At 36.7% G+C, this 12,042-nt stretch overlaps 1 protein-coding gene across 1 annotated transcript; it reads left to right on the plus strand.

Annotated features, from left to right (window-relative positions):
* Positions 1 to 951, plus strand: LOC126080528 (olfactory receptor 8K5-like). Its single transcript, XM_049891730.1, has one exon. It carries the CDS (start codon positions 1 to 3, stop codon positions 949 to 951), a length of 951 nt encoding a protein of 316 aa, XP_049747687.1.
* Positions 952 to 12,042: the final 11,091 nt, after the last annotated feature.

The following is a 12,042-nucleotide window of genomic DNA, read 5'->3' on the forward strand; positions in this document are numbered from 1 at the left end:
ATGGGCCATCAGAATCTAACAGTACTGACTGAATTCATTCTAGTGGGAGTCACAAGGCGCCCTGAGCTGCAGCTCCCCCTATTTGCAGCCTTCCTTGTCATCTACATGATCACAGTAGTTGGAAACATGGGCCTGATCATCTTGACCAAGGCAGACTCCCACCTACAGACACCTATGTATTTTTTTATCAGACACCTGGCCTTCGTTGATCTTGGTAATTCTACTGTGATTTATCCCAAGATGCTAGTAAATTTTGTTGTGGATCAAAATACCATATCCTATTATGCTTGTGCCACACAAATGGGTTTTTACATTCTGTTCATTATCAGTGAATTCTTCATCCTGTCGGCAATGGCCTATGACCGCTATGCAGCCATCTGTAACCCTCTGCTCTACAATGTTATCATGTCCCAGAAACTTTGCTATGCACTTGTGGGCATTCCATATCTCTACAGCACCTTTTTGTCCCTGATGGTCACCAGTAAGATTTTTATATCGACCTTCTGTGGCTCTAACATCATCAGTCATTTCTACTGTGATAATACTGCCTTGATACCTTTGCTCTGCTCAAATGCACGAGAAATAGAATTGTTGATCATAATATTTTCAGCACTTAATTTAATTTCCTCTCTTCTGGTAGTCCTGGTCTCCTACTTGCTGATTCTGACAGCTATATTTCAAATGAATTCTGCTGAGGGCAGGAAAAAAGCTTTCTCCACGTGTGGTTCTCATCTGACAGTGGTGGTTGTGTTCTATGGAACTCTGTTATTTATGTATCTTCAGCCTAAATCTGCTCGTTCCTCTGATACTGACAAAATGGCGTCCATGTTTTACACTTTAGTCATCCCCATGCTGAACCCCTTCATTTACAGTTTAAGGAACAAAGAAGTAAAACATGCCTTTAACAGGGTGTTCAAGAGGCCATGCAAACTTCTATTTGATACTCAATAGATAATATTGTTTTAATGAATTTTTGAAAATGGCAAATGCCACATAAAAACATTTCTAGTATACACAATTACATTCTCTTTGGTTCCAGAGTAAAGACATAGTATAAAGCACATACAAGTGATTGCTTTCCTTATACTCATCCAAATATATTTTAATCATAGTATTTTGGATCTCAAATTAAATGTTATACCATTCCTGTGTTTCCTTGTTTCTCTTTCAATGTTTCCTTATGTGATTTTGTTGAAAAGCAGACTTTACGCAATGGAATACCTATTACACTCTACAGCAGTAAATTATGTGTGTATATTTGTAAGCGTTTTTGTAAAGATGGTAGGGGTCTTCGGAATCTTATTTTCATTGCATTTTCTGATCCTAAAACAACAGTATAAGCAAAATTGGAGACCAAGAGTTATTTATTGTCTCTGTTGATACAATGAATAATTTACGGGTATTGTTTCCTTTTTAATGTGATTATCATTTCTTATTTACACTGTACTCAAATATGTGTAAAGTGTGCTAGAATATTTTGCTTGGTTATCATTTAATTTGATATCCTTTCTCCTGAGCTAACTAGTGCCTTGTATGATGATTCTGATTTTGGCTATATTTCAGATGCAGAAACTAGTTAGTCAAGAAAAATATAAAAAAAGGATAATAAAAAGTGAATACACTTGGAGAATAGGAGGAAGGGTGAACAAAGATATTATGCATGCCTGATGGGAAGAACTAAAGTATTTATTAAAGGTGATGATTGATGCAAAATCTGATGATAAAAAAGCATTGTAAGAACCAAGAGAATATGTTGATACATTTTCTGATTCATATTCTCAATATGTTGGAGAACATTTACGTGTAAAAAAGGAAGGAAAACACATCAATAGAGCGTGTTACCTTAAAGTGAAACAGTTTTATTGCTTAACACCGACATATGTTATTAATGGCAAAATGTGGATTTACGATCATTCCTTTATAGAAGATGTATAAAATAATGTTGAGCTCATGTCTACTGAATAAACAGATATTCTACTGAAGTAGTAAATGCTTCTAATGTTTATTCACTGAAAAAATTTTTGGGACAAATACATAATTTCAAATTCTTCCTTCCAAACAAAAAAAAAAAAAATTTGTTCCATTTTCCACACTTTGTTCATTTTGGCCAAATATGAGATTAATTACAAAATGATTATCAATCAAGTACCATAATTTACTGAAAACAAAGGCAGAATAGTGTTTACTCTATGTTCTTTCTTGGCATCAGAGAATTCTAAGAGAAACTTGTAATCTGCTAAATAAAATGGCTGGTAAAATGGATGTGAACAAATTTTACCATCCTGCTGACAGTCATCACCTGCTGTGGGTTTTGACCTAATCTCCACTAGCACTTGTGCCATAATCCAGAGAAATACAAACTTCAATACATCTAAAGTGCATTTTTCCTTCATTTGCTTGAATACTTAATAATGTCTGACAGAGCTAGAAAACATACACAATACCCAGCACTGAATTGAAACTGAAACTTCATTTGAGATGCAAACTAATTACATATTCTGGAAATAATAGAAACTGTTTAAGAATTTCTGAATAGCAAGTTATGTCAGGAAAAAAACAAAACAAAAAACTTTGCCTTCAAGTCGATTCCAACTCATAGCAACCCTACAGGAGAGTAGGACTGCTCCAAAGGGTTTCCAAGGAGCAGCTGGTTGATTCAAAATTCAAACTGCCATCCTTCCGGTTAGCAGCGAAGCTCTTAATCACTGTGCCACCAGGGCTCCCTGTCAGAAAAGCTACTGTAATTAAACAGGTAATCAGAAAATTAAGTATGAAATCATAACATCACGGTTATTAGTAAGATTACAGATTTAGGAATAGATTTAATTCAGAGTATTATTTAATATAATAATTTTCTCTACATGTAGCTTATATTTGCTATATGATTATATATGTATATATAATCATATATATATGATTTAAGGCTACATTGCATTGACAAAATAGAGATATTATGACCTCAAAATAAACACATTTCATATAAAAGAAATACAGGTAGTCCCCAACTTATGATGTATTTTAGTTAAGACAGACTGCATCTATGACCATCCATTTTTTAACATACATTTTATTAACAGTAATATATACTACATAAATGCTGCAGGGTATAATTTATAGATGATATAATTCTCAGATATTCATTCACAGATATTCAATTTTATGATTTATTGTTCAAAACACTGCCATATAGATTTAATTTTCTAAATTAAATCTGGGGCTTCAGTTTGAAAACTAAACACTGATACCTTTGCTAAAGTTGATAAGCAGATTCTGGAAGCAGTGAGATGTTACAGCAAAATGTATGAAGAAAAAAAGAAATGCACCATACAAACAACTCTAATTTTCTGACCAGAAATGCCATGCACATTCCCAGGGACAATCCAGGTGAACCAGAACTTCCACATGTAGAGTTACTACTGCAAACGACAAAATGTGAACATTGACAGGTTTTCTCCATTGCAGAGTAAACTATTATGATTTGTGTATTTTTTATATATGTATGTATGTATTGGAGCCCTGGTGGCATAGTGGTTAAGAGCTTGGCTGCTAACCAAAAGGTCAGCATTTTGAATTCACGAGCCTCTCCTTGGAAGCCCTATGAGACAGTTCTACTCTGTCATACAGGGTTGTTATGAGTCAGAATGAACTTGGTGACCAAGGGTTTGGTTGTTTTTTTGCCTTTTTTTTTTTAATACATTTGGAGACCTGGTGGTGCAATGGTTATAGCACTCAACTGCTAAACAAAAATTGCCCGTTTGAACCCATCAGCCTCTCCATGGAAGAAAGATGCAGCAGTCTGCTTCCATAAAGATTTGCAGCCTTAGAAACACTTTGGAGCAGTTCTACCCTGTCCTATATTGTCACTATGAGTTGGAATCGACATGACAGCAATAGGTTTGGTTGGGTGTTTTGGTTCACTCAATATAAAACTCAAAAAACCAAACCCATTGCCATCAAATCAATTCTAACTCATATGGACCCTATAGGACAGAGTAGAACTGGCCTCTAAGGTTTTCTAGGAACTGATGGTCGTTTGAACTGCCAACATTTTGATTAGCAGATGAGCTCTTAACCACTAACCCACTAGAGCTCCATTCATTATAAGCATTTATTTATTAAGCCAAACTTCAAGAATCAATACCCCATTAAATTTATATTTTACTTTGTTACTTAGGAAATAAATGCTGGTGGCACAGTGGTTAAGAGCTTGGCTGCTGACCAAAAGTTTAGCAGTTCAACTCCACTGCCACTCCTTGGGAACCCTATGGGGCAGTTCTATTCTGTGCTATAGGGTCACTGTGAGTTGGAATTGACTCAGTGGCAACAGGTTTGGTTTGGTTTTGGTTATTTCAGAAATAACACAATTCTTAAAATCCTAGCACTCAGAAGAAAGGAATAAATTGAAGAATGTGATAAAGCATTAACGGGCAAAATACATACTAAAGGAAACCCTAGTGGCATAGTGGTTAACAGCTATGGCTGCTAACCAAAAGGAAGGCAGTTTGAACCCACCAGGCACTCCTTGGAAACCCTATGGGGCAGTTCTACTCTGTCTTGTAGGGTCGCTATGAGTCGGGATCGACTTGAAGGCAACGTGTTTGGTTTTGGTATTTTTATACATATTAAATAGTCGATACATGCATTTATCAACTATTTAATATGTATATTGGGTGGATGGAGTAAAGTTTTCAGGACTTTCATCTGCTCTTGTGGCACAACTCAAAATGAGAAGAAACAACTGCAAACATCCATTAATAATCGGAACCTGGAATGTATGAAGTATGAATCTAGGAAAATTGGAAATCGACAGAAATGAAACGGAACACATAAACATCAATATCCTAGGCATTAGTGAGCTGAAATGGACTGGTATTGGTCATTTTGAATTGAGCAATTATATAGCCTACTATGCTGGGAATGACAACTTGAAGAGGAATGGTGCTGCATTCATCATCAAAAAGAACATTTCAAGATCTATCCTGAAGTACAACGCTGTCAGTGATAGAATAATATCCATATGGCTACAAGGAAAACCAGTTAATACGACTATTATTCAAATTTATGCACCATCATTAGGGCCAAATATGAAGAAACAGAAGATTTTTATCGGCTGCTGCAGCCTGAATTTGATTGAACGTGCAATCAAGATGCATTGATAATTACCGGCCACTGGAACGCGAAAGTTGGAAACAAGAAGAAGGATCGGTAATTGGAAAATATGACCTTGGTAATAGAAACAAAGCTGGCGAGTGAATGATAGAATTTTGCAAGACCAACGACTTCTTTATGACAAATACCTTCTTTCACCAACATGAACGGCGACTATATGCATGGACCTCATCAGATGGAACACATAGAAATCAAATTGACTACATCCGTGGAAAGAGACGATGGAAAAGCTCAATATCATCAGTCGGAACAAGGCCAGGGGCCGACGGTGGAACAGACCATCAGTTGCGCATAAGAACGTTCAAGCTGAAACTGAAGAAAATCAGAGGAAGTCCACGAGATCCAAAATATGACCTTGAGTATATCCCACCTGAATTTAGAGACCATCTGAAGAATAGATTGGATACATTGAACACTAGTGACTGAAGACCAGATGAGTTGTGGAATGACATCAAGGAGATCATACATGAAGAAAGCAAGAGGTCATTGAAAAGAAAGGAAGGAAAAAAAAGACCAAGGTGGATGTCAGAGTAGACTCTAAAACTTGCTCTGAAATGTCCAGCAGCTAAAGCAAAAGGATGAAGAAAAAGAACTGATCAGAAGATTACAGAGGGTGGCTCGAGAAGACAAAGTAAAGTATTATATTGACATGTGCAAAGAGCTGGAGATGGAAAACCAAAAGGGAAGAACACCCTCAGCATTTCTCAAGCTGAAAGAACCGAAGAAAAATTCAAGCCTCAAGTTGCAATAGTGAAGGATTCCATGGGGAAAATATTAAACGACGCAAGAAGAATCAAAAGATGGAAGGAATACACAGAGTCATTACACCAAAAAGAATTAGTCGATGTTCAACCATTTCAGGAGGTAGCATATGATCAGGAACCGATGGTACTGAAGGAAGAAGTCCAAGCTGCACTGAAGGCATTGGCAAAAAACAAGGCTCCAGGAATTGATGGAATATCAACTGAGATGTTTCAACAAACAGATGCAGCGCTGGAGGTGCTCACTCGTCTATGCCAAGAAATATAGACGACAGCTTCCTGGCCAACTGACTGGAAGAGATCCATATTTATGTCTATTCCCAAGAAAGGTGATCCAACCAAATGTGGAAATTATAGGACAATATCATTAATATCACACAAGCAAAATTTTGCTGAAGATCATTCAAAAACGGCTGCAGCACTATATTGACAGGGAACCACCAGAAATTCAGGCTGGTTTCAGAAGAGGACGTGGAACCAGGGATATCATTGCTGATGTCAGATGGATCCTGGCTGAAAGCAGAGAATACCAGAAGGATGTTTACCTGTGTTTTAGTGACTATGCAAAGGCATTGGACTATGTGGATCATAAGAAATTATGGATAACATTGTAAAGAATGGGAATCCAGAACACTTAATTGTGCTTGTGAGGAGCCTCTACATAGAATAAGAGGCAGATATTCAGACAGAACAAGGGGATACTGATTGGTTTAAAGTCAGGAAAGGTGTGAGTCAGGGTTGTATTCTTTCACCATACATATTCAATCTGTATGATGAGCAAATAATACGAGAAGATGGACTATATGAAGAAGAATGGGTCAACAAGATTGGAGCAAGGCTTGTTAACAATCTGCATTATGCAGATGACACAACTTTGCTCCCTGAAAGTGAAGAGGACTTGAAGCACTTTCTAATGAAGATCAAAGACCACAGCCTTCAGTATGGATTGCACCTCAACAACTGGACCAATGAGCAACATCATGATAAATGGAGAAAAGATTGAAGTTATCCAGGATTTCATTTTATTTGGGTCCACAATCAGCACCCAGGAAGCAGCAGTCAAGAAATCAAGAGATGCATTGCATTGGGTAAATCTGCTGCAAAGGACCTCTTTAAAGTGTTGAAGAGCAAAGATATCACCCTGAAGACTAAGGTGCGCCTGACCCAAGCCGTGGTATTTTCAGTTGCATCATATGCATGTGAAAGCTGGACAATGAATAAGGAAGGCCGAAGAAAAATTGATGCCTTTGAATTGTGGTGTTGGCGAAGAATATTGAAGGAACCAACCCAAAAACCTAGTGCCATTGAGTTCATTGAACGTATCATGAACTGCCAAAAGAACAAATAAATCTGTCTTGGAAGAAGTCCAACCAGAATGCTCCTTAGAAGCAAGGATGGCGAAACTGGATCTTACATACTTTGGACATGTTGTCAGGAGGGATCAGTCCCTGGAGAAGGACATCATGCTTATCAAAGTAGAAGGTCAGGGGAAGAGAGGAAGACCCTCAATGAGGTGGATTGATAACAGTGGCTGCAACAGTGAGCTCAAGCATAACAATGATTGTAAGGATGGCTCAGGACCGGGCACTGTTTCGTTCTGTTGTGCATAGGGTTGCTATGAGTCAGAACTGGCTCGACGGCACCTAACAACAACAACAACGACATATTGAGGCAAAACTGAAAAAAAACATAAAATTAATCATTTAAAAGTATGTATTCAGGGGCTTTCAGGGGCTTTCAGTCTATTCAGAATGCTGTGCAGCCATCACTTTATCTAGCTCCAAAATATTTCCACCACCCCTAGACACGACTCTATATGGATTAAGAAATGTCTTCTCAACCTCTCTAACCCCACTCAGCCCCTAACAACCACTAATCTGCTTCCTATGAGTTTTCCTATTCTGTTTGGTTAATATAAGTGAAAACATTGAATATGTGACCTATTGTTGCTGGCTTCTCTCATATGGCATGAGTCTCCCAGGTTGATACACATCGTAGCAAGTATCAGTGCTTCATTTTTTTATGACCGAATAATATTTCATTGCAGACCTTTTGATTAGTAGTCGTGTTCTTAACCACTGTACCACCAGGATTCCGTTTTCTTGCATGGATATGCCCTTTTTTTTTTTTAATCTATTTACCTGTTGATGGTCATTTGGGTTGTTTTTACTTGTTTTGCTATTGTGACTACTGCTGCTGTGAACATTTGTGCACAAGTATTTGTTTGAATACCTGTTCTCAATTCTTTTAGGCATATACCTAAAAGAGGATTTGCTGAGTTAAGAGGTAATTCTGTAGTTATCTTATTGTGGAATCATCAAATGGTTTTCCACAGTGGCTGCAAATGTTATAATCTCAACAACAGTGTATGAGGCTTCCAGTTTCTCCCAACTCTCTTAAACACTTTATTTTTAATTTTTTTTTAATTATTACATTCTTTCTCATTGGTGTGAAACGGTATCTCATTGTGATTTTTATTTGAGTTTCTGTAATAGTGGCATAGTGGTTAAGTTCTATGGCTGCTAACCAAAGGGTCAACAGTTCGAATCCACCAAGCACTCCTTGGAAACTCTATGGGGCAGTTCTACTCTATTCTATAGGGTTGCTGAGTCAGAATCGACTCGATGGCACTGGGTTTTTTTTTTTTTGGTTTTTTATAATGTCTAATGAACATCTTTTCATGTTCTTATTGACCATAATGTATACTTTCTTTGGAAAAATATTTATTTGAGGAGCTTCCTAATTTTTTAATTGGGTTAGATGTCTTTTTGTGGTTAAGGGTGTTTTTTACTTAATCTGGGTTAAAAAAAAAATGCCATCGAGTTGATTCTGACTCATAGTGACTGTATAAGACAGAGTAGAACTGCCCCACAGAGTTTCCAAGTACAGCCTGGTGGATTTGAACTGCTGACCTTTTGGTTAGCAGCCAAGCACTTAACCACTATACCACCAGGGTTTTCAGTAACCCTATTATGAATCCTAATTAGATGTATGATTTGCAAATATATTTTCCAATGCCTTTTCACTTTTTTGTGTGTTAAAAAAACTTTATTTTTTATTTTGGTTTGGTTTCTATAGTTTTGTAGCATGTTTTGAAATTGCAAATTCTCCAAATTTGCTCTCCTTTTTCTAGATTGTTAGAGTTATCTGAGCCTATTTCCATCATGTATTGATTTTAGGATCATCTTTTTTCTTTAAAAAAAAAAATACTGACATTTTGCTAGGGACTGCATTAAATATAGAGAAATTTTACATTTGGAGAGTATCATCAACGCTTTGTAGTTTTCAGTGTATAAGTCTTGCAAATTTTTTGTTAAATTTATCAACATTTATTTTATCTTCATTGATAATATTTTTAATATATTGTGCTCTTGATTGTGTTTTCGTATTGTACAGCACTAGTGTGTAGAAATGCAACTGATTTATGAGTGTTGATATTACATACTACAACTTTGCTGAATACTTTTTGTAAGCTCAACACTTTTTTATAGATTCTTTAAGATTTTTCTATTTATTAGACCACACCATCTACAAAAGAGATCATTTTATTTTCACTTTCCAATTTGATTCCTTTAATCTTTTTCTTGCCTAATAATTTTTTTTTTTTTTTAATATACAATAGGAACTTGGGAGAAAACTTACCATCAGCTTTATAGCCTTCACATCCCTTTCTACGTTTTCTAACATTTAACAAAAACAGTTTTAGTTTCTCATTATATGATATGTAGTTACTAAATACCTTAACAGAATTGGTTGTAGTTTCAGGCACCACCAACTGTCAATTTGTCATACTGCAGTGGCTTGCATGTTACTGCGATACTAGAAGCTATGCCACTGGTATTTCAAATACCAGCAAGGTCACCTGTGGTGGACAGGTTTCATCAGAGCTTCCAGACTAAGACAGACTGGAAAAAGAACCTAGCTACCTACTTCTGCACAAACGGGCTAGTGAAAGCTTTATGGGTAGCACATATTTTGGACATGTTTCCAGATGGGACCAGTGCCCAGAGGACATCATGCTTAGCACTAATTGTGAGGTTGGTGCAACACTGGGAACTGTTTCGTTCTGTTGTACATAGAGTCACTATGAGTAAGACCCAACTCGATGGTACTTAACAACAACAACAGTTCCAGGGAAAATAGTTGAAGATAAGTCATAGTCATGAATATAAACAAACAGAACAATAAACTAACCTACAAAGTTTGACAAAATTATTTCCTCTGAAAGGAAAAGTTTAGAAAGATGGGGTAGCTAAATATACCTTTAATAGTAGTCTCTAATGAGCTCTATAACTTATTAAGCGTTGTTATTGTTGGATTGGGGAAGACTCATTAAAAACCTACTATATGCAGATGATACAACCATGCTTGCTGAAAGTGAAGAGGACATAAAGCACTTACTGAGGAAGAAAAGACTATAGCCTTCAGTATGGGTTATACCTCAACATAAAAAAGACAAAAATCCTTACAACTGGACCAATGAGCAATATCATAAAAATGGAGAAAATATTGATGTTGTTAAGAATTTCATTTTACTTGGCTACATAATCAGCAACCATGGAAACAGGAATCAAGAAATCAAACCACTTATTGCATTCAACATATCTGCTGCAAAACACCATGTCAAATTGTTAAAAAGTGAAGATGTCACTTTGAGGACTAAGGTGCACCTTACCGAAGGCATGGTATATATAATCATCTCATATGCAAGAGTAACTTAGACAATGAATACAGAAGAACAGAGAATAATTGATACATTTGCATTATGGTATTGGGGAATAATATTGAATATAACATAGACTGCCAGAATAAAGAACAAAACTGTCTTGGAAGAAGCACAGCCAGAAGTCCCCTTAAACATGAGAATGGTGAGATTTCATCTCATATTCTTTGAACATGTTACCAGGAGGGACTTATCCTTGGAGAAGGACGTGATGCTTGGTCAGCAAAAGAGAGCAAGACCTTCACTGAGTTGGACTGACACAGTGGCTGCAACAACGGGCTCAAGCACTGCAACTATCGTGACGATAGCCCAGGATGGGGAGTGTTTCGTTTTGTTGTACCTAGGGTCTCTGTGAGTTGTTACCAATTTGAATGCACCTAACAACAACAACAGTGATGTTATTACTATATTACAATTATATGGTTTTATTATAAATGTATGTGCTCCAAACATCGCTGAATCTATGTCATACCAGTGTATAATAAGTTTCATGTGTATCCTCCAATTTTGGGAAGTAGGATCTTCTATAATCTAGTTTAAAATCACATGGGGGAATTATTTTTTCTATACTCTAGTATGAAGAAAGGGTCTCCATTCTGTCTACAAGCAATATAATTTGTTTAGATAATGCCCTATGAAAACTAATATCAATACCTCTGTTTCTTCCTGGAAGAGATTTCTAGACTAAATGGGACAGCAGAATCTAACAATGCAACTAAATTAATTATACTGAGAGTCACAGAGCAAATTGAAATGCAGTTTCCTCTTTTTGGCAGCTTCCTCATCTTCTACATGATCACACTGTTGGGCAACCTGGGAGTGATCATCGTGACCTAGATGGTCTCCCACCTTCACATATCTATGTATTTTTTTTTATCAGAAACTTGGCCTTGATTGATCTTGATAACTCTACTGTTGTTTATCCCAAGATGTTAGTGAATTTAATTTTGAATCAAAATACTATTTCCTATTATGCATGTGCCAGACAAATAGCTGTCTTCCTCTTGTACATTATTTGTGTATTTTATGTCCTGACAACCATGGCCTATGACCACTATGCGACCATCTGTAACCCAATGCTCTACAATACTGTCTTGTCCCAGAGACTTTGTCACGTGCTTGTTGGTATTCCACACCTCTTCAGTACCTTTTAATCTCTGATTCTCACCAGTAAGATACTTACATTGACCTTCTGTGATACTTATGTCGTTGTTCATTTCTATTGTGATGATGTTCCCTTGGTACCTTTTCTCTGCTTGAATGCATGAGAAATTGAATTATCGATCATAATGTTTTCAGCGTTTAATGTGATTTCGACCCTTGTAGTGTTTGCTGACTTATGCTGATTCTGATAGCCATATTTTAAATGCATCCTGCTGAGGGCAGGAA

Source organism: Elephas maximus, chromosome 7 (genome assembly GCF_024166365.1).
Source record: "Elephas maximus indicus isolate mEleMax1 chromosome 7, mEleMax1 primary haplotype, whole genome shotgun sequence".
In the NCBI taxonomy this organism is placed as follows: domain Eukaryota; kingdom Metazoa; phylum Chordata; class Mammalia; order Proboscidea; family Elephantidae; genus Elephas; species Elephas maximus.

What these genes read in the sequence shown, in the direction of transcription:
- LOC126080528 (XM_049891730.1), top strand. Translation starts at nt 1, where the DNA reads ATGGGCCATCAGAATCTAACAGTACTGACTGAATTCATTCTAGTGGGA.